This window comes from Xenopus laevis, chromosome 5L (genome assembly GCF_017654675.1).
Source record: "Xenopus laevis strain J_2021 chromosome 5L, Xenopus_laevis_v10.1, whole genome shotgun sequence".
Taxonomy (NCBI): domain Eukaryota; kingdom Metazoa; phylum Chordata; class Amphibia; order Anura; family Pipidae; genus Xenopus; species Xenopus laevis.
Window position 1 is genome coordinate 50,866,055 of NC_054379.1, and position 27,193 is coordinate 50,893,247.

Consider the following 27,193-nt stretch of genomic DNA (forward strand, 5'->3'; position numbering starts at 1 on the left):
TTTTTTTCTGGTCCCCTGAAAAAACGTAAATTGGGGGTTTCTACTGTATTTATGATTTTTTTTCACAAAATGGTTTTGTTGTAGTATAACAGTGACATCTACTGACCAATTGAGAATAAGCTAGGAGCAGCCTAGCAGGCTAATTTACAAATGTAGCACATTGATACATTCATAAAGGGGGTTATTTATCAAGGTCCGAATTTATCTCAATATCGGCTGCTACAAACTCCGATTTAAGCCGCTCGGGTTTTTAACGCTTATTTATTATTACATTTTCCCGAAAATTTGCTTTGCGGGAAAACCTCAGATTTTCATGATTTTTACGTGAATTTTCCCCCGAAAACTCAGAATGTTTCGGACTGTTCCAATTGACTTTTATGCAACCTCGACAGGTTTGAGATGCCGTGTTTTTATATTCGCGCTTTTTAGTCCTCTGGGTTTAATAAATTCCAAAAAATTATTTTTTTAAAAGCCTATTATTACACAAAAAATCACAAATTTTTCAGATTTCGGGTATTTGGAGCATATTAAATAACTCCCTTAGTGTTTAAGCACAGGTGTAGCACACTAAAATGGATGCAAAATTGAGCCCACAGCTATGTATAAAAGGCATTTGTGCCCAAGCATGCTCCTTGCTTTTCTGTATACTTGAGAGAGCACCAATACTGATGACAAGTCTGCCCTGATGAAAGTGCACACAATGATGCCAGTAAACATAGTAATTCTAGGGTTTCTATGGAAGGTTGCAAGTGACTAGCACAAAACGAATCACACACTAATGGTGATATTAATACTATTACATTAACATGCTGGCAATGATGCCATCCTTATGCTGCAAATGTTGGCCTCAACTTTTGCACAATTTATGGAAATTCACAAGGTAATTATTGTGTATTTTGCCACATTGTGAATGCAATTTAGGGCTCTGTATACTGACGCTAGAAGTCTTGGGGAAAATGCTGCATTTTGTGAAAAATATTGCTTTTTGCATCTGAAAAGTGCAATTTATTTAAATAATTTATTTAGTGAAAAGCAATGAAGGGACATGCCAACATAATGTTGCTGTTTGCTAAATAAACAAGGTAGGGGTTTACCCAGCATGAAAATGCTCTGCTGTGCTGCTCCTTTATAGTATGTTCAGCTATAACACTGTTTCTATTTGTAGAAACTATAAAACCCCCATTTTACGTTTTTCAAGGGACCAGAAAAAAATGGTGTAAAATCCAGAAAATGTAAAATCAGGGAAATGTATTATGCATAATATAGAGGTGGGACCACAAAACAACAATAAAAAATGAGGGAAAACTTGAAATCAAGATATGTAAAATGGGGGTTCTACTGTATCTGTAAAACAGTTTGTTATGAGGTATGTGGTAAGGACAATGAAGATCTTGGAGAACCAAAAAGAGAATTAGATATCTTGGACCAGAACTGTCTCATGATTGAGCCATTCCTCCATAAAAGCATAAAAGGTAATTTACGAGGGCAAGTGCAGTGTGGAAATCCCAATTTCAGGGGTCAATTTCCATGTTTTTTTAACCACAATGAAGTGTTTTCCCCACAATTCCAGTGTAAGCATGCGCAAATTTTTTCCTGATGAGTCAAAACAAATGCAATTGTAGACACACATTTTTTTTATTTACATTTATTTGTTCTGCAACAACCAGGCCTGGAATCTGTACCGCTATCTGGTTTCTCTGGCTTAATTTCTCAAGCAAACAAGTAAGTTTGGAAACCAGTTTAGAAAAAATAAATGACAGGTTCTGAAAAGTAAGATAAGCAATGAGAAATATGACTAACTATAAAACTGAACTCCTACAGTAGATTTGCTAATTCTGGGCAGGATAGCTAGCCATATTAAGTCACACATATGGTCTGCCTGCCCCTATTTATCTATTTATATTTTTTAATTGTGGTTTCTGTGGTTAGAACCACTGCCCAGGGTCGTACTGGGGTGTCGTGGGCCCACCATCTGAAGGCCCCAGCACCTCAGCCGTGGAGGCTTATCCCACCCCCATTAAAAACCCCTTCTACCACTCAAAGGCACCCATTTTTTTGGGGGGGGGGGTTCTTGAAATATTTACATGTCTTTGTTTTGCAACTTGCTGGCCTAGAGTTTTAACTGCTATCCAGTGCATTCTGGAAATAGCCAATGAGCAAATTTTGGACACATACAGCCATGTTTAATTTACACACAATGCAGCAGAATTCCAGCATAACTGTGGGAAATTGTGCACAATGCATCAATTGCAAAAGCAATTGGTTGATAACATTTTTCAAAATGGGGAGTGTTTCACTTCTGGCACACATAATTATTGTGGAATTCTTTCCACAAACAGTGTGCAAATCATGTTCAGTGTAGCATTAATTACAGAGTTCCAAGTTTTTGAGCCCAACACACACAACATATTGTGGTGTGCACAAAGTTTGTGAGAAAAAACAAAATGTATTAATTTTGACCTGAGCACATAGTTTTTAAAAACTGCACACACAAGTTTAAAACGTCAGCACAAAAGATTTTTTTTGCGCACATAGTCGAGAAGGAATTAGAAGGAGCATTGGTTCCATTCATCAGTTTGCACATGATTTATTAAAACAGACTTTGTGGGGTGAATTGGTACTTTGCTCATGTATATATAAGAAGTCCAAAGAGTGTGTTTAGGAAACAGTACCTTCCCAACTAATGACACCAATACAGACAATATTTGTGTTCATTTTAACATAACTGCACTTGCAGTAATGATTCAAAAAAACATAGAACTTATAATGTAGACCAGCTGAAAAGTTATTGAGAACAGATACATCTATAACATGTTAAATATTAATATAAAGATGAACATTCCCCTTAATGTTGAGCTGTGACAAATCCATTTATCCAATTGCATATTTTAACCCACTTTGCTGTCTTTTGGGCCTGGATTATTCTACTACTGGGACTAATCGGTTTTCCTGCATTCCTGGGTATGTCTAGTATTTTTTGCCTATCAAAGCTTTCTTCTCCCAATTACTTATTCCTGTTACAGAGGATGTATCATAGCTGTAAATATTTTAACACATCAATATTTATATCCTATTACATACAATTTAATGGAATTAAAGCTAATGGGCTGTGTTCTCATCTGGTGTGTTTCAGCCATTGGACATGAAATACCATTCTGCCCCACAGTATGAATGACAGTGCTGGAACTAGTGCTTTTCAATTAAAAAATGATGAATGAAAATGATGAGTGAGTGAAAAGTTACAGTACCTGTGACATTTGCCATTCAAATGAATTGAAGGGAGTAGATTTAGCTTTAGGTGGTAATCCCACATGCCATCATCTTTCGATGCCATCAGCCTTATTATTATATAAATTAATACATATTGTTTGGGATCCGTTATCCATAAACCTATATCCAGAAAGCTCCAAATTATGGGAAGGCCATCTCCCATAGACACCATTTTAATCAAATAATTCAAATTTTTAAAAATGATTTCCTTTTTCTCTATAATAAAAAATTGCTTGTACCCAGTCTTGCAGATGAACACAGGAACAACTTTATTCACAGTCACCAAAATAGCTTCCCCAATAATAGTTACCGGTATTATACACATTCCAAGGTTGCTATCAATAAAACAATAAGGATTCAGAGGCTGCTGGGCTTGCCTATTGTCTGCCTCTTCTCTTTAGATCATGGGCTCTGGACTTCACAGACTACAGACACAGGGATAAGCCTACAACAGAAGTCACATGGCCTATCTAGTACAAGTTTTCCTCTTAACTGGGTCTCTCTCTGGTGAGGTACCACCAGGGCACTGGCTACTTCTTTACTCTTCATTGGAGCCTCAGTTATTCAACTTGCTGGCCTACCATTATCGCTCACAGCGTACAGTGGGCTCAACGTGTCTAACCTGTTACTAGCTGACATAACTTTTGATTTACTTTGATAACTCACTGAGATAGTAAGCCTAACACCTCTTGTAGTCATTCACTTTTGTCTTCTCACATCAGCCAAGAGGAAGTGACCCACTGCTCTCCCACTTATATACCGTCTCTAGAGAAATCCCATCCAGTGGCACAGAGAAAAAGCTGCTCTAGAAACTCCTCAAGGGGAACCCTACCTAGCAACATCTAGTGACTAAAACAGACGTAACATTATTTAAACATAATAGTTATATAATATCTCTTTTAACCATGTGTACCCTTTACAAGTTGGCTATACCACTTATATATATGTGGTATATATACCACTTATATATGATGGACATGTAAATTATGTTGGCACATCGTAAAATAACTGTGTTGCAAAATATTATCTATATTGTTCAAGTTCTTAACCCTGTCCATTTTGTTTGTAGTATGTAGTTTACCTTGGCAAAAGGAACATCCAATTTACTGTATTTTACAGCCTCAGTATAGTGAGGCTTACTTGATATACAGTACATGTACTGTATGTGCTTATTTTTAATTTATTACGATATGTTGCTTTTAACCTAAAGGCAAGAGTTAACCCTTCATTATAGCTCATTGTATTTCCTGTTGAAGTGTTCTGAGTAGAGTGACATAACTATGATAACAAACTGGCTTCAAGCTAATGCCTCAGTTTTTAAATCCAGCAAGAATTACATTTCTGACATGATATTAGATTGCAATGGACTCTCCAACGTTATGCTATTTGCATTATACACTAGGGAGTGACATGGGAAATGTTGCCTGGGGCAAACACTGACAGTTGTGACAGCAACAGAAAAAAAAGATGGCAGCAAGGCTAGAGACAAGGAAAAGTACAAGCAAATGGCAATGTTGCAAAAGTTAGGTGCCTCTCCACCTTTACATTTTGTTTATTTTATTTATACAAATTTTCAATATAAGAATTATAAAGACTTATCTTGCCTGTAAAATAGTAATTTTAAAGATTTATCTTAAAAAGCAAAACCAAACCATGCATGTTGAATATGGTTGGGTGATATTAGGTAGGAGTGGGACAGAGGATTTTGGAAACCCACACTAGTACTATATAGGTAGCGTCGGACTGGGGGCCCAGGGCCCAATGGGCCTGCAATCTCAGGGGCCCCTACACCATCTCCTGGACCCCCCAGTTGCAGAACCCCCTTTCCCCCCCCCATCCCAGCCACAACCTGCACCTCCCCCCCTCGCACGCAGATGTATGTGCTTACCTTTACCTGCACGATGCAAGCCTGGGGTCAGGGAGAGAGGTGAGTATCAGCTGTTTAGGGACTGGGTCTGGGCCAGCGGGGCCCACCGGGTTTTTTTTACCGGTATCCCTGTATATAGGTGCATGGAGATTTCCAGGGGATAGCAGCACACATTCATTTTATTTTTCTTCATCCCAGAAACCAATGTTGGGAATGGTTAATTCACATACCCAGTAGAGTGATCAGGTCCGGTAGTGCCCTAAGCACTGGTCCTGTGTGTGCCCCACTGTGTGACGTCCACAGATGTGACATCATGGAGTGACGTTACTTCTGCCACTCGCCACTAGTGACCCCCCCCACCTCTGCTGCTGGATTTGATTTATAGTAAATATGTCCCTGCACATACCCCTACTCTTTTTTTTTACACTTTTTGAGCCGTTAAAAAGTTGTGTATTGCTTTGAAAAATGTTAGTAGTGCTTCTTTTAGGCATTCCAGAGCCAATACCTGGGACTACAAATATAATGTGATAAATGATTATGAGTTTACAAACATATCACATGACAAGAAAAAATAGGAACAAAATGTGTGGGGGACCCAGACTAATTAAATTAAATAAATTAAGTAAATTAATCATTTTCTGACAAGAACATCCCTGAGACTACTGTAAGGTGTCTTACACTTAAAGGACCAGTAACATGAAAAAAAATTTAAAAAAATATTTGTTTGTACTTAACGAAAAAAAACCCACCAAGACACTTTTAACTTTAAATTCCCAAAATCTTCATTAAGAAATAATTAACTGATTTTCTGCTTTCTCTTCAGAAACGGCGACAGGATGACAATCCATCGTGCATCGCTCGATTTCTCCCTGGCTATCTCCTATAGAAGGCAGGGAGAAGAAATTGAGCGCCAGATCACTGTAAAAATGACCAATGAGAACTCCAGTCACTCCAGTAAGATAAATGCAGAAATTGATAGAAAGCATTCCCTCACTTACACTTGCACAGTCAGCATATCAACACCAAATTTCTTGCTGCTTGGCTCCTATAAAACATCCAAGATTGCTGTGCATTTCACAGTAGAATGCAAGGCAATCTTGGATATTTTTTTTTTTGCTAGAAGCAGGGAGCTGAGAAGAACTGAGGACAAGCAGAGCAACATGGAAAATTAGGTTTAGTGTTGATAAATACAAGGTTATGCACTTTGGCAAAAATAATATAAATTAAATTTATACATTGTGTATTGTGGATCTAGGGGTTTTTGTAGATAGCAAGTTGTCTTATTCGGGGCAGTGTCATTCTGTGGCCACTAAAGCAAATAAAGTTGTTGCATAAAAAAGGGTATTAACTCAAGGGATGAAAACATCATTTTGCCTCTTTATAGGTCCCTGGTGAGGCCTCATCTGGAGTATGCAGTGCAGTTTTGGACTCCAGTCCTTTAGAGGGATATAAATGTTCTGGAGAAAGTGCAGAGACGTGCAACTAAACTGGTTAGATGGATGGAAGACTTGATGGTAGACTATAATGGTTGGGGTTGTTTGCAAATAGCAGGGAACCTTTTTACCCATAAAGAAGATCACCGTACCAGAGGCCACCCCTTCAGACTAGAGGAAAATAACTTTCATTTGAAGCAGCGTAGGTGTTTTTCACAGTGAGGACAGTGAACATGTGGAATGCACTGCCGGGTGATGTTGTGATGGCAGATTACGTTAATGCTTTTAACAGGCTTTTAACAGGCTATTGTGATACTAAAATCTATAGTTAGCATAGATATGGGTATATATAATTTATGTGAGGGTATGGAGGAGTCAGTGTCAGTGTGTGTATGTATGGATGTTAGGTTTCATTTGGAGGGGTGAACTTGATGGACTTTGGTCTTTTTTTCAACCCGATTCAACTATGTAACTATGTATGCAAAATTCCAGAGGGGGGCAAGCTCCTCCCTTCGCCTCTATGTGTGGAAACCCATGGGTGTGGTCAAAAATTTTTGCCATGCTACGCACAACAGATCATTTTGTCCCTCTTTGCAGTTTTCAGATGTTGGGAGGTATAGTCCCCACTATCTGTCTATAATGCCCTCTAATGTACTTGTAAAGAGTAATCATGTCCCCTCGCAAGTGTATTTTTTCCAAGGAAAACAACCCCAACCTTACAAGTCAACTCTCTTAGTTGACATATTCCATTCCTCTAACCAGTTTAGTTACATCTCTGCTCATTTATATCCTTCTTAAAGAGATACTGACACCAGAAATTAAATCATTTTTATATCTATCATAGTATTGGCTTTGTTTGCTACTTATAATTTTGCCATAAAGTATTTACTCAAAGCTTTTACATTACCCATCTGACTCCCCGTGCTTGTCTATGAGGGGGCTGCCATATTTGTGCAGCAGAATTCCGTTAGAAACTTTATCTGACAGGCTGAGATGGGACAGTCAGGTTGGCAAAACAGTTAGGTTTAGGAACATCAACTAAAATTATTTACAAAAACGGACCTTTCACCAAAAAATTATCAACATGACCTATAGAAAACTTTAAATGTACATTCATATTTTAAAAAGACGTTTTTTAGAGTCAGTATCACTTTAAGGACTGGAGCCCAAAACTGCACTGCATACTCCCAGGCCTTACCTTCATCAGCAAAAATAAAAACAATACTTTTAATGCCCACCTCTAGGTCATTAAACAAAGGATCCCAAAAGTACAGACCCCTGTGGTATTCCACTAACAATACTTGTCCAAACAGAAAATGTTTAATTTTCCACCACTCTTAGTAATCTATCCTTCAGCCAGTTCTCTATCCAAGTACAAATATTATGTTCCAGACTAATACACCTTAATCTAACAATAACCTGTGGTACTGTATCAAATGCAAAGTAGTTCACATTCACTGGCATCCCAGAGTCAAGGTCCCTGCTCACCTTCTCATAAAAAGCAATTAAATGAATATGGCAAGATCTATTACACATAAAATCATGCTGGCACATACTGTACTCAGTATTATTATTTGCAATGGCATCAAGTATAATATCCCTTAATATATATAAAAACCATGACTTTTCCTACCTGACGTCAGACTAAGCGGCCTATAGTTATGAGGCTGAGAACGGGATCCGTTTCGAATAGTGGCACCACATTAGCAATTAGCTAATCTCTCTGCACCATGCCAGACCTCAATGAATCCTGAAAAATCACATAGCTAAGCTTGTTTACTACCCTGGGATGAATACCACCCAGTCCTGGACTTTCCTTTACATATTCTAATCTATTTTGAATTACCTCTTGCATAAACCATGCATCATTAGTTGTATTACTAGAATTGGCGCCTCATTTGTGTAGACAAACAAAAAATAGTTCAGAATCTCTGCATTTTTTCTCTGTTCTCATCAACCGGCTGACTCCCTCTGATATTAAGGGTCCCATCCCTTCCTGCTTCATTTTTTACTATTTTACTATTTACATATTTAAAAAATAGATTTTGGATTCTTTATACTCCTCGCCGCAGTACCCTTTTCTATCTCAGTTTTAGTTTGTCTGATTTATTGGCCTCCTTGTACCTGATAAAGGTTTCTGCTGTCCAGCTAACTTGAATGCCTTAAAAGCATGTCTTTTCTTACCAACCTCAATACCAACCTTTGTGTTGAACCATAAAGGTTTTGCTTTTTTTTTAATTTATTCAAGCATTTTAAAGACATCCCGTTTTTCTTCTATGAATAGACTTTCCCAATTAATATATTGCAGAAATGCCCTTATACTGTCAAGTTTGCATTCTAAAATTTAGTTCATTAGCTTCTTTGTAACATAATCTCAAAGGAGACCATGTTAGGATCACTATTCCCTAAATGCTCACCCACACATATGCTAAAGATGAGTTCTGTTATTACAAGGTCCAAAAGAGAGTCATTCCTAGTAGGTTCTTGAACAAGTTCAAGTTGTGACAATTTTTGGCAACTGCTGCTGTTAGGCATGTGGAAACAGTTACTATGAAAATATATGTTGGCCCTGGGTGCTAGGAAGCCTGTGCCAACTGTCCATGACTTTGAAGAACTAAAGCAATAAAGTGAAATGTTCTAGTTTGCTGCAAAGTGTGTGTGTAACATTTTCAGTATACAGTAAAGGCCTAACATTTATTTTACGTAAGTAACTAATACACCCACCCCACTTACAGACTAATTGCAACTGTGAAGCTATTCAGTGTTATTTGCCCAGTTTACCACCCCTACAACTCTTATTGATACAATAAAAATGCTTTTATATGTCAATGTTACATCAGGCAACGATGCTGCAAGGGTGGTATAAATCACTGGCAAAATAAGTTACATGTCCTGGCTTTTTCCCTGAACAAGAATACAGGTAAGGGATGACTATTGGTGGTTTATTTATTTCCACTCAATATGGAACAGTAAAGAGTCCATTATAATGACCTCTTTTCCTTGCCAGTACTCTCAACTCTAATAAATCTCAGTTTTAAAGAGAGGAAACAACATGTAGTGTGGGTTAGTGTTGCTTCATGTGGAAATATACTGTTAACTATTTATAGGACCAGGAAATGTAGAATCACTGGGAGTTGGAAAGTTGTTAGGCAGACCCTTACTGCACCAGACGTTTACTACTTTTCTTATTAGCTGAAGATGCTGGGGCACAGGAAATGTATGGTGGAAAAATATAGGACCCTACTAGGTTGGTGGAATTTTGGAAGAGGAGGATTTAGATCTGAAGTAAAATAGTAGAATTACTGACGGGTTTCTAACAACTTGCCAAATTGCCAAAAATTCTCCCTTGTCTTGTTCTTTAATAAAAGGAAGCGTATTGAGGGCTATACTTTGACTTTAAAAAGTAAGACTTATAATAATGATCATGCCCAGTTAAATTTCCCTTTGATACATGATACAAAATTTCTTGTCTGGTAAAAAAGGAAGACAAGGGCTGGGATGTTTAATCCGCGGCTGCCCACCAGTGCGAGCCCCAGGTGGGTAATTTAAAAAATAAATAAAGGCGAGGCATTCATTTATTATAGTTTTACAATGTCACCATATTCAGGGTGAATATCTGGAATTGTCCTTCATACAGTATGTATGCCACTGAGAGAGTGGCACAGGTGCGCTTCACAGCTTTTTATTTCTAAAAATGGAATGTGTGAAGTATAATGCTATAACAAGATTAGAAAAAGCCATTTCACCTTGTAATTTAGAGAGCACTGTTCCTCTTAAACAGTACTGTGCCCAAACTGAGTCAGTGTCATTAAACAATTATGCAGTCTGTTCTTTCTAAATTTATCTGCATCTCATTATAATTACCAGCAGTGATTTCTTTCTTTCTTTCTTTTTCTTTCTTTCTTTCTTTACAAAATAGGCAACAGCGTTTATACAGCAGTATATGTACTTTAAAGGCTAAGAAGCAAATGCCACAAGATGGTCACAGGTGCTAAGAAAAGAGGTGCATACAAGTGCATATTGCATAGGTATATACATAAATTATAGGTTTTAACACAGTGAGTGGTGATGCCTTTTGTGGATTGTCAGACTGAGGTTGCGGGGCCCTCCCAGAAGGCAGAATCCAGTACCCTTTAACCTCCATAACTAACTTTTTCCCTTTTTTTTCTCTTTTCTTCCTCCTTTTTGCATTCTCGCCAATCATTTGACCTTATATTTCTATTCCTTCATCCTTCCATTTATTATTTTCTATCAACTATCCTTTCTTCTATCTTCCTAAACCCCTAAATCTGCATGATAATGAAATATGTAAAAAAAAAACGCTCATAGTAAATGAGCCCTAATTGTCAATAATTCACCCAACAAAAATGTTCATGGCAAAATAATAATAGTTTTTTTTTCCATGGGCCTGTTAAAATGTGTTTTAAAAGATTTTAGGCATGATGTTCCAAACAACAGATAACCCCTTATCTACAAAAAAGCAGTCTGTAAAACAGATAATAGATCTGCATGATCTTGAACAACAGAGCTACACTGAAAATGATTGTGCACAAAGAGAATGCATAAGGGTTATTAATAGTTTTTAAAGGTACCAAGAAAAAAAATTTGCGAAATGGCGCCGGCATCTCATTTTTGGCAAATTTTTTCGGGCGAATTTTCACGGGCGTTTCGCGAATTTATTTGCTGGCGGCGAATCGTGCAAATTTACCCATCACTACTTTTAATATATAACCTGCCTTATGGAAACAGTATTATTTCAGCAGTGACATAACGTTTATTGGATTAACAGAAAGTATGCAATATGCATCATGACAAAATTAGACAGGTGCATACATTTGGGCACCCCAACAGAGATATTACATCAATTCTATGTTAAGCCTCCTTTTGCAAATGTAACAGTCTCTAAGTGCCTCCTATAGCTTTGATGAGTGTCTGGATTCTGGATGGTGGTATTTTTGACCATTAGTCCATACAAAATTTCTCCAATTCAGTTAAATTTGATGGCTGCCGAGCATGGACAGCCTGATCCAAATCATCCCATAGATTTTACATGATATTCAAGTAGGGGGTCTGTGACAGCGATTCCAAAATACTGTTCTGCTCCCTCTGCATAAATACCTTTGTAGATTTTGAAGTGTGTTTAGGGTCATTGTCTTGTTGGAATATCCAATCCCTGCATAACTTCGACTTTTTAACTGATCCTTAAACATTATCCTGAAGAATTTGTTGATATTGGGTTGAATTCATCCGACTCTCGACTTTAACAAGGGCCCCAGTCCCTAAACTAGCCCCACAGCCCCACAGTATGATGGCACATCCACCAAATTTGACAGTAGGTAGCAAGTGTTTTTCTTGGAATGCAGTGTTCCTCTTTCACCATGCAAAGCTCTTTTTGTTATGATCAAATAACTAAATTTTTGTCTCATCAGTCCAAAGCACTTTGTTCCAAAATGACTGTGGCTTGTCTAAATGAGCTTTTGCATACAACAAGCGACTCTGTTTGTTGCGTAAGTGCAGAAAGGGTTTAAACTTAACTTTTTGTAGCCTTCCCCTACTCCATGATACTGAACAATCTTTGTTTTCAGATCTTTTGAGAGTTGCTTTGAAGATCCCATGCTGTCAAAAGAGAGTCAAACAGAAGCACAACTTGCAATTGGCCACCTTAAATACTTTTACTCATGAATGGACACACCTGCCTTTGAAGTTCAAGGCTTAAAGGAAAACTATACCACCAAAATGAATACTTAAGCAACAGATAGTTTATATCAAATTGAATGACATATTAAAGAATCTTACCAAACTGGAATATATTTTTACATAAAATGCCTCAGAGATCACCTGACCAGAAATACTACAACACTAAGGGGCAGATTCACTAAGGGTCGAATTTCGAAGTAAAAAATACTTCGAAATTCGACCCTCGAATTGAAATCCTTCGAATATCGAAGTCGAAGGATTTAGCGCTAAACGTTCGTTCGATCGATCGAAGGATTTTTCGTTCGATCGAACGATTAAATCCTTCGAATCGAACGATTCGAACGATTTTAATCCAACGATCGAAGGAAAATCCTTCGATCAAAAAAAGGTTAGCAAACCTATGGGGACCTTCCCCATAGGCTAACATTGACTTCGGTAGGTTTTATCTGCCGAAGTAGGGGGTCGAAGTTTTTTTTAAAGGGAAAGTACTTCGACTATCGAATGGTCGAATAGTCGAACGATTTTTCGTTCGATTCGTTCGATTTCGTTCGTATTCGAACGAATTTAACCAATTCGATGGTTGAAGTACCCAAAAAATACTTCGAAATTCGAATTTTTTTCATTCGAATCCTTCACTCGAGCTTAGTGAATGGGCCCCTAACTGTAACAGGAAGAAGTGAGGAAGCAAAAGGCAGAACTCTGTCTGTTAATTGGCTCATGTGACCTTACATGTGGTTTGTATGTGTGCACAGTGAATCAATCGTACGATCTCAGAGGGCGGCCCTTATTTTTTAAAATGGCAATTTTCTATTTATGATTACCCAATGGCACATACTACTAGAAAAGTATATTATTATGATAATGGTTCATTTACATGAAGCAGGGTTTTACACATGAGCTGTTTTACACAGTATCTTTCAATAGAGATCTACATTGTTTGGGGGGTATAGTTTTCCTTTAACAAACTAATCCAACCAATTTAGTGTTGCCAGTAATCAGTATTGAGCAGTTACATGCAATCAAATTAGCACAATTACAAAGGTACCCACATTTTTGCACAGCCAGTTTTTCACATTTGATTTAATTTCATACAACTGAATACTGATTCACTAAAAATCTTTGTTCAGAAAACACCCCAGTACTCAGATGTTCCTGGGAAATGAAAGATATACCACTGTTATCTTTTTTGGTGAAAGTGGGTGAAAGTGGGGTAAATTATTATGCAGGCTGAGAGGGGTTCCGAAATTTTTTCATATGACTGTATGTTTACACTGGAGACTTAATTCATACCACTGGGAAGAACCTGTTGAACTTGAATTCTGTTGTTATTACAGTTTTACAGATTTGTTTTTATTTTATGCTTTTATTTTTGTTTTCTTATTTTTCTCCTATGGTATTGCTTAGGAAAAGTCTATTTGTGTCCTTCTGCCTTTTGATACTTTTTATGATACCCACTTGGATCTCGATATGGGAGAGCAGATATACTCTACCTTCAAGAAACACAGTCCTCTTTTCGACGTTTTTTCCATAGGTACTACCCCACAATTTATTTAGCCTCTGTGGATACCAAAACTAAGTATGTAGCAATTTACGTCCTTGCAAGTTTAACTATACAAATACAAGATACCTTTATAGGTCCAGAAGGAAGGTTCTTAGCAGTTACCTTATATATCTTTTATTTAGACCATGGGAATGTAATAGTATGCAGGGATACTATCCTTACGTTAGACAAATTTTGGGCTAAACAATCTGTTTCTAACCCCACACCATGTGTTCAACTAATGGGGAACCCTGATGCCCACAGAGTTAAATTGGCATGGCAAAATTAGAGCTTGTGGATGAGTGGCAGGAAGATCATCATATGACTAGACAATATACCGTATATACTCGTGTATAAGCCGACCCGCGTATAAGCCGAGGTACCTAATTTTACCTATGAAAACCAGAAAAACTTATTGACTCATGTATAAGCCTAGACACAACTCAGAAAAGTCTCAGAAATATCAAACAGTCGGTTTAATGTTAAAAATCAAGCCATGATGCTTAAAACATTAATTCATCGTACAATGATAAAAAAAAAACCTCTGGTAGATGAAATAGATATATTAAGAAGACAGCTGCCTTACCGGTAAATTAGCTCCAATGGGAGGGGAGAGTCAGGAAGCTGCTCCCTGTAGTAGGTGCTGATCGCCTTCAAAGAGTTGTTAGTGGGTGGGAGGGGAAGCTGCTCTCTGCTGCTGGGCCCTTCAAAGTTTAATCGATCGCTGGGGTAGGGGCAGCCCGGAGATGCCGGAGTTGTCGCTGAGCTGATGACATCAGCGTGCGCACCACCGGCAGCGTGACACACACTCCTTGTGCTGTTGCGCTTTTCTTTGCGGCGTGTTTCTGGCTGGGTAAGGCAGCTGACCCGCTTTTCTTTGCGGCGTGTTTCTGGCTGGGAGGGGGATGTTCCTTGTTGGCAGCGTAAGGCAGCGGGGATACTGCTTCCTGCAGCCGGCGCCGGGCCCCTCCAAGATTTTTTGCGGGGGGCCGGCCCGGAGTTGTTATGGCCCGGAGTTGTCGCTGCGCTGATGACGTCAGCGTGCGCAGCACCGGCAGCGTGACACACACTCCTTGCGCTGTTGCGCTTTTCTTCGCGGCGTGTTTCTGGCTGGGTAAGGCAGCTGACCCGCGTATAAGCCGAGGTAGGATTTTCAAGCACATTTTGGGTGCTGAAAATCTCGGCTTATACGCGGGTATATACGGTACATATTGTTTTTATAAACAACATTCTATAACAGAACACAAATGGGTTGTTCAAAAACTATTTGACCTTCCCCATGTGTCCAAAATCATAATGACTCTGTGGTCTTAACATGATCGAGTTGCTTTGATAATCTCTTAGATATATTATGTTAACACTAGTTATCCATGGCGTCTAAATGAGTCTGTGTTAAAGAACTCAGAGATAAAACAGGAAATTGAAGAGGCACTGGAAGATTATTTCTGAAATAACTTCAATACAGTGTCTTTCTCCTCCATTTTATGGGGAGCTCATACAGCTATCCTACAAGGTAAACTTATACAAATAGGATTGCAAAGGTAAAAATTGAGAGATAAGGAAATTGCGAGGTTAATGAAAGACCCGACTTCCCTATATGCTATATACTGTACCATGCTAATCCATTGCCTGCACTCCACAGATTGAACTACTTTAGTCCAAATTATACCCTGCTTTGACATTATGAGCAGAAAAATCCCTAAGATCAACACAACAGCGGCTATATATGCAGACATGTAAACCAACAAAACTACTAGCACGCCATCTTAATAATAAATGAGATCATTCTCCAATCCCTGCGATTAAGCTAGCATCTAGAAAAAAAGTCCAGGTCACTGGCAACGATAGTAAAATAATTTGCAACTTATTATAGTAAACTGTATTCTAATCCATTTACACCTTCTAAGAAAGCAATGCAGTTGCAGAAACGTATTCAATTGATCAAATTCAAATCAAACCAAAAAAAGTGTATGGAGTCTAAGTTAAGGAAGTGATTTCAGCCATTAGAACACTACAATTATCTAAAGCCCCAGGGCCAGATGGCTTTTCAGCCATATATTATAAAAAAAATTGTTCATATCCTTTCCCCACACTTGGGACACATGTTAACGACCTTCTTTCAGGTCAACATTGTACAGCAACTTCACTTAAAGCTAATATTTCACCTATACCAGTGGAGCCCACAGAATTCCAGAATTTCAAACCAATTTCAGTATTTAATATTAACATTAAGCTATTGGCAAAGATTTTGACTACTAAGTTAAATTAATTTATATCAAAATTAATACACAATGATCAAGTGGGATCGGTGCGTGATCTACAGGCATCTTATGCAGTACAGCGTCTCATATTATTATTATCCCAGACTCAGCTAACCTCACAACCAGCTATAATTCTTAAAATGGACTTTAGCAAAGCATTTGACTCAATATTCTGGTCTTACTTAAAGCTTCCCTGTTACATTGAGGTTTTGGTCATAACTTCATGAAATGGTTGTCAGCCCTTTATGCTAATCCAACAGCTAAGGTTCATATAGGTCACAGCTTTTCAGAAGCTTTCCAAATTTCTAGGGGTACCTGCCATGGCTGACCCTCGTCTCCACTGTTGTTTGACCTGGCTATTGAGCCTTTAGTGGTAGCAATCAGGGCCAACAAAGATATAATAGGTTTAGATGTTACTTGTATACCTTTTTAGGGATCCATTTGACCAACAGGTATGATACTCTTTATCAAGCTAACTATCCCAAGCTGTACCATAAATTGGGGAAACTTTTAGAAGATTGGAGCGAACATTTCGTGGATAGGTTTGATATTGGTGGTTAAAATTACACTATTTCCCAAACTCCTGTATTTTTGTGAGTACTCCCCATTCAGCTCCCTATTTCAGATTTGAAAGATTTTGAATCCAAGGTTCTTAAATTTATTTGGAATAACTGGGTCTCCAGAGTTAGCCATGCAGTATTGTACAGTTCCACACTGGGCTGGGTCTTCCTAACTACAGGAATTATTATCTAGTGGCCCAACTTTCCCAGCTTCCCTCCATACATAATATTATAGAGCCCCCTCAGTGGGTAGCCTTAGAGAAGGCCTACACATGTCCATATGTTGCCTCAGCATATTTGTGGTTACCCAGGAAAATTAAATTAAAACATATGAACCCCTGTCTTTTTCATTCCTTGTCCAGTGTTATATTTACCGCACCCTCACCTTGTCCACTTTCCTGCACTGGTGGTGCTGGTTCACCGCAGGCCCGGCAAGGCCCCTCAACAAATTGCAGTATAATCACGGCTCCGCACACACTTCATAATCAGCAGGTTATTTATTGTTATTTTCACCACACATCAACGTTTCGGGGGGTTTTCACCTGATGAAGGGTGGTGAAAACCCCCCGAAACGTTGATGTGTGGTGAAAATAACAATAAATAACCTGCTGATTATGAAGTGTGTGCGGAGCCGTGATTATACTGCAATTTTTCATTCCTTGGCCTATCACTCCTCATACTCCTGCTGCTACAATTTTTTGTAACCCAGCTTTCCAATTGGAGAACGCTATAACCCAATTTCAATGGTGGGTAAATAAAAGGTTTATCACAGTGAAATCCCTAATGAGCCCAGGAGGTCCTTATACGCTCAATGCCCTAGTGGAACATTTTCAACTCCCAGTTAAAGAAAGACACCGTGCCTCTCAACTTTTGTATTTTCTACATAAGTGCTGGAATACCTCCACATCTCATGATACACTCAGTTCCTTTTATGAAAGGTGGTGCTTAAATGGGATCAAGCCTAGAAGAGCTATATCACTCCTATATAAGTAATTTAATACCTAGGTATTGGAGGTGGGACATTAAAGCATGAGAAAAGGGGATAGGGCAAACAGTTCCTGAACAAGATTGGTTTAAATTATGGGATAACACCGGGAAAAGTTCTAACAACACCATTATGCTAGAGGCAGGTGTTGTTTCACTGGTACCTGACCACAGCTTCAATAGCCAAATTGTACCCATTTTACAGCCATTGCTTCAGAGGCTGTTCATCATTAGGGACAATATTTCACATTTGGTGGACCTGCCTGTCAATGATTTTGGATTAGAATTTATATTTCCTCTATTTTACATATTAACTTGAAAAGGGACCCATACGTAGCTCTTTTGGGAGTGGTCCCAGAGGTAGTGACTAAACGACAGGATTGTTTTTTTTCCCTGCAGCTAGACAAGTAATAACTAATGGAAATCGCCATTTCTTAAAGTTGAATGTGTGATGGTAAAACTGGATTTGATTTTCTCCAATGAGAAATCCTTTTGTGCATTTTGGCAGCCGTGGATAGATTATCGATATCAGGTTCCTTACCAAGATATTTGGTTTTCTTGTAAAGAACTAGGGTCAACTAAGTGGGAGAATCACATATTGCTGACTTGAGGGGTTAGCTTTAGCTCTATTTAACAATTCATGCATATGGCTACTTTAGAAAACGTATACTTTTTCTTTTGCTTATTAATTTATTTTTTTACGTTATATGTACATTTTTTCTTTTTTTGTTATTTTATTGATATGTTTTGATACCTTAACATATGTGATGTAACATTTATACATGAAACAGTGTCATATTATCTGTTGGGAATGATACTAAGTGATGTTGGAAACCATGTATTTTGTATGCTTTTTCTCGTTTGTGATAAGATAATTATCGATGGGAATAATGTGACACTTGAATAAAAATCTATTGAAACAGAAAATGTGCTGGTACAGATAAATGTGTAAGTGGGTGGTGGATTTGTGTTTAGAACTGATACATGGGTGTACATGGATGAACCTGTTTTTCAGAGTCTGATGTGTAATTTGCTGGTGTCTGGCACAAATAATAGTTAGTCTTTATATTAGTAGTGGCTGCTTCCACAGAGACAGCAAAGTGGGTTGGCAGCATTTTCTGCCACAGGTACAGTGGTGTAACTTCAATACAGTAGACCCTGTAGGGTGAGCCAGAGGGTCTGGGGGTCTGAGCCAAGGGGTCTGCTATTTAGTTGTCATTGTCTCTCCTTACTCAAACTAACAGCAGTGGGCAGATGTGAGCATGCTGGTTTTGGGGGGTAGAGGTCAGGAAGGATTGAATATTTGCTTTTGGGGGGGGGGGCATAGCGCTCAAGTTATGCCACTGCACATGTACCTCATCTACCTATGAAATATAAACAGACCACTTCTAATACAGATATTGTTAACTTTTAGGGCTCTTACACACAGACGTTTTTGCCTTCGCTCCCCCTGCGTTGCGCTTTTTTCCGTTCAGCCACAGGGGAGCGCAGGAGTAGATGCAGTCAATTATCAGTAGCGTAACTAGAGGGGGGCGGGCCCTGGTGCGTGACGCGCAGCCGGGCCCGTCCCCCTCCGGCCCGCAGTTTCAGTGGCGCGCGGGGGGCCCTGAGGGGGTGCGGGCCCTGGCCCGCCTGCACCCCCGGTAGTTCCGCCACTGTCAATTATTTTGAAGGGGGCTGTACTCACAGATGCATGTATGCGCCGAACGCAGGTGAAATGCAACATGCTGCGTCCCAACCTGCGTTTGGCGTTACATGCGTCTGTGTTAGTACAGCCCCCTTCAAAATAATTGACTGCGTCTACTCCTGCGCTCCCCTGCAGCTGAACGGAAGAAAGCACAACGCAGGGGGAGCGCAGGCAAAAACAGCCGTGTGTAAGAGCCCTTAGTATGTTATACAATGGTCAATTCTAAGCAACCTTTCAATTATTTTTCATGATTTTTTTTTTATAGTTTTTAATTATTTGCCTTCTTCTTCTTTTGATTCTTTCCAGTTTTCAAATAGGGGTCACTGACCCACCCAAAAACAATTGCCTGTAAGGTTACAAATTTATTGTTATTCTTGTTATTACTCGTTGTTATAGGTTGCTAGGGTAATTTGGACCCTAGCAACCAGATTGCTGAAATTGCAAACTGGAGAGCTGCTGAATAAAAAGCTAAATAACTAAAAGAAACCACAAATAATAAAAACAAATTGTCTCAACTTGTCCAACTTGTTACATATAATGGACCAATTGTATGTCATATAACATGTTGGAGGACCAGACTGAATTAAAATGATGATTTCATACAGTGAAGTCTGTGGAGCCTGTGAGTAAGGTTGCCACCTGTTTGGTTTTGACACGAACAGTTCGGTTATTCTAAGGCCTGTTCAGGTCTCAAGTTTCTATTCGGTTTTGAGCCTTCTGAAAACTGAATACTAATCTGGCCAATAAATTATCAAGTGAGGTTAATTTTTTATTACAGAAACAACAAAAAAAAGAGCAAATCAATCAAAAATAAGAAAGAGTTTTTCTAAATTGTCATTGCTGTATTTCACAGCTTTCTGGATAACCGATTTCTGTTTAATAGATCCCATCAGGCCCGGACTGGCAATCTGTGGGTTCTGGCAAATACCAGAGGGGCTGTTGTAAATAATTATTAGGGCAGAGACACAAATGGAGATTCGGGGAGATTTAGTCGCCCGGCGACAAAACGGACAACTAATCTCCCCGAACTCCTCGTGAGGCAACTCCGGAAAACGAAGCGCTCCGAGTGACATCCCGCCGGTGATTTAGATTCTAGCCGGCGGGAATCGCCTCTAATCTCCCCGAACTGCCTTCCCGCCGGCTAGAATCTAAATCACCGGCGGGATGTCACTCGGATGTCACTCCTCACTCGGTTCGGGGAGATTAGTTGTCCGTTTTGTCGCCGGGCGACTAATCTGCCTTAATCTCCATTTGTAGCTCTGCCCTTAAGTGGGCTGGTGAGGGTTATTTGGGCCTCTTTGTAGTAGGAATGGCAGGGCTTATTTTGAATCCCAGTTCAGTCCTGGATCCCATAACTGTAATTAAAGGATTGGGCTTACTCATCAGTCAGTTTATAGATAAGAAAAAGGGTTGCCGCCAGTGTGATTTTGAACTGGACATCAAAACTTTATGTCCAGTTTACAACATTTTGTTTACAACAAATGGCATCATAACTCCGCCCCTGGCATCATAACTCCGCCTACTTCATTGTGTCTGCCTCTGTCACCACTGCCTCTGTCATCCCCTTTGTTCGGGTTTAGGCACTGGGAAAGGTGGCGACAATAGAGTAGACTGGGGGCCATAATAATCCTTCGAAGGGCCACATTTGCATACCTCCCAACATTTTGGAAGTAAAAAGAGGGACAAAAATTATTTTTCCGCATGTAGTGCAGTAATTTGTTGACCACATCCCTTTCTGTGGCCACACCCGCTAATTACCATGTTTGTTTTACAAAATTTGGCAGGTTATGAAAGTTTGAAAATATTTCTCCTTATCTAAACTGTGTTTTTGTGTCTCAAAATTGTTACAAAGTATCATATTTGCACCTGTTAGCTGTTCTGGGCTCTCTGCTAAAAGCCAATTAAGTGAGAAACTTTGTTTCTTTTTCTGGTTGTTCAGTGCAGAGAAAAGAGGGACTTTCCAGTACAAATGAGGGACTGCGGGTTGAGCTGTCAAAAGAGGGACTGTCCCTCCGAAAAAGGGACAGTTGGGAGGTATGCATTTGGCCCATGGGCCTCCAGTTGGACAGCCCTGCTCTACGTCATTCTAAAAGCTAACTCAAATATAAATAACAGCTTTAAGGGGGAACCAGACCATAGGTGAGACCATTAAGCTCGTTATAAACCTAAGACTTAAAACGGGTCCGGTCATCATCATCCTATCTCATTGCATGATCTCTGGGTGCTAGAACCAAGAAGCACAGACATCTTCTGTCACTAGGAAATAAAGCTGAGTGAAAAAAAAAGCTTCTCACAGGAAGCCTGGCTGTAAGGGCGGTCCTAGGCATAAGGGCGGCTCAGAGTTGCGTGACGTCACTAGCCGCTGTCAGAGTGGCAGGAGTCCCGCCCAGATAGCAGCGACAGGTTAGCTTCCTTCGAGTGTGGGCGGCAGCGGAGCCCGGGTTGCGGTGTATGTAGGGGCGGGAGATTGGACGGCGGTCAGGACGTGTGTAACGTGACAGGACCGTTCCATAATCAAACCCTATCGCTCACGTGTGGAGTGGACGCGCTCGCCTTCCTTTTCCTTCGTCTTTGGAACCATTGGTGGCAGCCCCTCGGTGTTAACCGCGGCCCCTGCCACGGAGGGCGGCCATGGACGAGCAGGCGGGGCCCGGCGTATTTTTCAATAACAATAACAATTCGCTGCTGTCCGCTGGTACCGGCCCAGGTGGTGCCGGGAAGGGGTTCGAGGCTGGCGCAGCAGATGCGGCCTCAGTGGCCGGGGGAGGCGGAGGAGGAAGCGCTGGTAGGGCCCAATATAGTATCCCTGGCATCCTGCACTTCCTTCAGCATGAGTGGGCTCGCTTTGAGGTGGAGAGAGCTCAGTGGGAAGTGGAAAGAGCTGAAATGCAGGTAAGACTGGGCGCTGCTACTGAGCTCAGGCCTGTCTGTCACCTTCTACATTCCTATATCTGAAATTCCAATATGTGAAACGTACTGTTTGGCAAGAGGTTGACTTGAATACATGAGCTCTGTGCATGTGTAACCAGGGAGCCAGCAGTCTGTCTGTCTGTATGTGAGCCCAACTGACCATGGAAACTAGGGCTCCTTATTTATATATGAAAGGAATATGATGTGTGGGAGGAGACCCTCTCAGCCATGTACAGTCTCAGCCATGTACAGTATCAGCCATGTACATTATCAGTAGGGTTGCCACCTTTTCTGGAAAAAAAATACTTCCTTCCTATATATTTATCTTTTTTCCCTATTAATAACATTGGAATCAACTATCATTTTTACCGGCCAGGCTGGTAAATTAGTATCAGGCATGTACAGTATGTGTGACATCCTGAGCCCAAACATTCTGCATTGTGTAAGCACCTGAATTGTGATTGTAGTCTTCTGCACTCCTAAACTGTCAGCATTATGTTGTACTGATTTATTTACACTACCTGATTTTGTCATCCTCTTGCGTCAGATATCGATAATCAAAGGCTATCTCAGTGGACAACTAAATGTAATGCTACGCCTTTTTCCAATATTCATTTCAGTGGTTTTAAAATTATCGGTAATCACAGTTACCATCGAGAGCTGGTTGTTTATCCTTTTCTAGAGTACTGTTTGGCAGACCCTTGCCCAACCCAGTCTTGCTGAACAGCAACTCTATCCATACTTGCCACCCAATATGTCCCACTACTCAGAACCGCTACTCAGACCCAGCCTGCAAATAAATAACCTCTCACCAGGGACCACAGAAGGGACTGGAGCCTGATCAGACATGTAAGGGGAAAAAATGTCCCCAGCAGAGGGGCCTAACCCCAACTGCTTTTCAGGTATTCTGCAGGTACTCAATCCCATGCAGGACTCTCCCTTTCTGTTCTCTGGTTTGGATTCTTGGAACATTGTAGCAGAAGTCAGTTCTCTTCCAGGCCTGTTAATTAGCATCCACTACATTGTTTCAGGGGTAGGAATCAGAATTGCCATTACTTTTTACAAATAATTTTGAAACCATTGAAAACTTGTTCCTAATGTGTGTTGGAAAGATTAATATAATTTTCTTTTTCACACCGGAGTTGACCTCCATTCCATTGACAGACCATGTATTCAGTAAGTAGAATGTGTGTGATGTCACAGTGTTGTCACATGTGCCACTTGGTGGCCAAAGAGCTGACAGGTATATTTCTGTATGCTTAAGTGAACAGCTTAGGGAATGGACCCAAACTGCTGTCTTCTGTTTACATCAAAACAGGCCACAAAGTACTTTGTCCTTGATATTGAGACTACTTAAGGTACAATTTCTAGATTTGTAAGCAAAGCAATTTCTAAATTTGGCCCATACTTCAATCTGGATGCAATGTAATTTTCCCACCTCACACCTGTAGTCCACCAATACTGCAATGGTGGTGCGTTCTTCCGTTGGCCCGGCCGGGTCCCTTAGCAATGTACACGTGTAGAAACTTATTTGCACACACATTTGAGATTATGCAGTTGGGGAATGGACCCCTTTTATTATGCCACCAAACAAATCAACGTTTCACACTCAAACTGTCAGCATTATGTTGTACTGATTTATTTACACTACCTGATTATGCAGTTGGGGAATGGACCCCTTTTATTATGCCACCAAACAAATCAACGTTTCACACTCTAGATTATGCAGTCAGGGAATGGACCCCTTTTATTATGCCACCAAACAAATTAAAGTTCATTGCCTCCCTTCATTAGCCCTCCCTCCCTTCATTAGCATACTGCAATCTGCCATTCATGCATATCTAAACTAGAATATTTTATTTATTAAAAAGATAATGTACACCTTTCACTTCCGATTCCTGTGACTTGGTACATAATAATTCAATCATCAGTTATGCTGTTGCTTTATATGTGGGTAAAGGTTTTTGGACACTAAGCAAAATGTTCCACTCTCACAAACAAATATCTCTTTGATGGAGTCCTAAATTCCATTATTATACTGTTAAAGGTGAAGAAGGATTATTTTGCACCACAAGGATTTTCAATACTGTACTGAAAATGAAAATAATAGAGCTTCCTTTCTTTACTAGTAGTACTGACATGATCCAGTCACTTATAGGATCCAGTCACTTTATTGTTGCACTGAAATAGTTTTGACAACCAATTTAGTCATGGCTTATACATTTTGTATTCTGTATGATTTGCTCTTTTGTTTGTGCCAAAAGAAAATACATTCTTGGTTGTCCATCTCTTTTTAATAAGGTCTTCTTTTCAGTATTCTCAACATATCATCTTAGCTTGTACCAAAGGGTAAATATCCTATCATGGTGGCTTATTGGTTAGCACTTCTGCCTTGCAGAACTGGGATCCTGAGATCGATTGGGAACAAATCTGCAAGCTGTTTTCACTATAAAAATAACAGATAATAATCATTTGAACATAGTCCACTAATACTACCTTCACCAAGTAAATGGGAGCATAAACCGGGCACAAATATCGGTTTCTGACGCGTCCGTAGTTTTTGACAAAACCAAAACAGAGCTTTCTGTATTCTGTTCTTGTTGTAATGTCTGGTTCTTTTAAGTGTCTTTTCCCAGCAGCTTACTCTATTAGAACAGTGTCCATGCAACTGTGGTTTGTGTTCTGTATTCCTGACATAGCAAAGTACCAGCATGTGGTTTGAAGAATCTAGCAGCAGATCTTGCGCTTACTAATTGTCTATGATATTCCATTGTGATTAAGGCAGAAATAAGTATTCAGGAAAAATGTCATCAGAAAGCATGTGTAATTTTTTGGATTATTTAAATTAGTTTTTCCCCCATCATATTTATGGTAATGATACTAGATTATTTTTAAAAAAATCCAGGGCCGCTTTTAGTAAATACAAATTGACAGGCCACACTGATTGTAATTTCTTTGCCTTATAGACTAAATCGAATCAATACAGCTTTTGAAAGAAACAGTAAATGTGAAATAGCTTGAGGGTCAATTGGCACTGGCTAGTGATTCTAATGGCTAACCCTGGCCAGCCGTTCTCTTCTTCAAAAAATGCACCAGCTCAAAGTATTCTCTTCTTAGCGCTGTGCATCCATCATTAACTTCTCCTTTCCCAGGCATTACCTGCAGAGTGCAACCATCTTTTCTGATCTCAGTACCGCACATTGGCTCAAGGAATGCTTGGGAACTACAAAGGCAATGGTGGTGCTTAGGAGATGGGCACACAATCTGAAGGCTCCAGCTGCTCTCAGCCTGTAATTTTTTTTCAGGCTGAGAGAAGCAGAACTGCTCATTTCCTCTACTCCATTTATTTGAATCTGATCAACATGTGTCTGCAAACACACAGCAGAGTGAAGCAAAAGTCAGCCCAGAGATGACTCCTTTTGGGTATCTGGGCTGACCTCCGTTGTGTGTGCAGGCAGGCAGGCTGATAGATTCAAATTAATAGAGCAGGGGCAGGGAGCAGATCCGAATCTCTCAGCCTGAAAAAAACGTGCAGGCTGACAACAGCTGGAGTCTATGTGCCCGTAGCCTAAGAAGAAATATCCCCAGGATGGTGCAGCTTTTAAAAAAAAAAAGAGTGCTGGCCATTTGTAGTAGGTGCCTTATAGTGATGCGGTACTTTTCACTTGGTCGTATAATTCTAAGTTTGGAATGTTGGTTTCTTTTTACTGGATTGCATTAGTTGGCATATTAAAGTATGGCGTCCGCATCCAGTCTCTTGTACTGCCTTAATAGCTAAGTCTATGTAGAGTGTACTTATGGGTTGATTCGAAAGATGGCCAGTTGTCAGAATGGGCTGTTTTAAAGTGCATAGACATGGTTGGTGAGCTAAATGTGTGTTCATTCCTTTAAGTGGAAAACTACTAGTCTGCTTATGAGCAAGATTTGTCTCTGCTTCATATTATTAAGGCTGTGCCATATTGAGCAGATTCTAATAGCCTTGATGTCCTATAATTTGAAAGAGGTTTTGATGAACATGCTACTTGTTAAAAGTGTGAATCAGCCTAGATAACATGTACAAATTATGTCCTTAGAGCTGTTTGGATATCTATTACATTTACCATAAAATGCATGTTAGCATTTTGCTTAAACTTTAAAAAGATTGCAGATGAAGACAACATCCTGGTAATTTATATATTGTTTGCTTTATTGATAGGGCTTATTTAGATTTGTTTGATGGAGAGTGTTCAGCCAGTCATCATTTGGTAGGATGAGTTAATTCTCTGAATGTTGCAGTGTATTTGTAACATTTTTAACTGTGACCTTTTTTTTTGCTATGTCTCTGTGAGTGCTTTCTATAGTACTTTCTATAGAGGTTATATATTAGGGATGCACCGATTCGGTTCGCGATTCGGCCTTTTTCAACAGGATTCAGCGGCATGAAGGGAAATTGTGTGTGTGTGTGTATGTGTGTATATATATATATATATATCTCTTTTTTTAGTAGGATAATAACACTTTGCATATAGTAACGTCCATGCAGAATGGGCAGACCGAGATGGAACTTGACAGCCCACCACAGAACCATGACATCAACCCAACTGAACCCCTTTCGAATGATTTGGAATGCTGAGGTGAGATTGGCCTGATCCCCAACATCTGTGCCTAACCTTAAGTATGAATAGAAACAAATCCCACCGGCAGTGTTGTAATATCTGATGTAAATTGTTCCCTGAAGAACAGAGACTGATTTAGTGAAGACCAATTTCACATTAATACCCTTGCTTTTTGGTAGTACAGCTCAGGCACATTTTTGGGCATGTAGTGTAAGTTTATATGGACTATCATTCTGTTTTGTGAATGCAGAAAGAGCCAAAGTACAGCAATGATATCGGTGTATTACAACAAAAACTGAATTTTGTCTGTAGGACTGTACGTTTCAGTTGCAGCAATCAGGAAAACTCTGTCACAATAGTCATGAACATGCCAAGGAGAATACCGGAGA

The 27,193-nt window shown here is 39.7% G+C and overlaps 1 protein-coding gene across 2 annotated transcripts in view; it reads left to right on the plus strand.

Moving 5' to 3' along the window:
- The first annotated feature begins 21,614 nt into the window (after positions 1-21,614).
- Positions 21,615-27,193, plus strand: part of LOC108716119 (striatin) — a 59,125-nt gene continuing 53,546 nt past the window's right edge. The window contains exon 1 of one of the 2 annotated variants that reach the window (XM_041562738.1): positions 21,615-22,191. In XM_041562738.1, coding sequence (XP_041418672.1) covers positions 21,931-22,191 — 261 coding nt within the window. In that variant the 5' untranslated portion in view covers positions 21,615-21,930. The remainder of the gene's footprint in view (positions 22,192-27,193) is intronic. The other variant, XM_041562737.1, reaches the window with a different exon arrangement.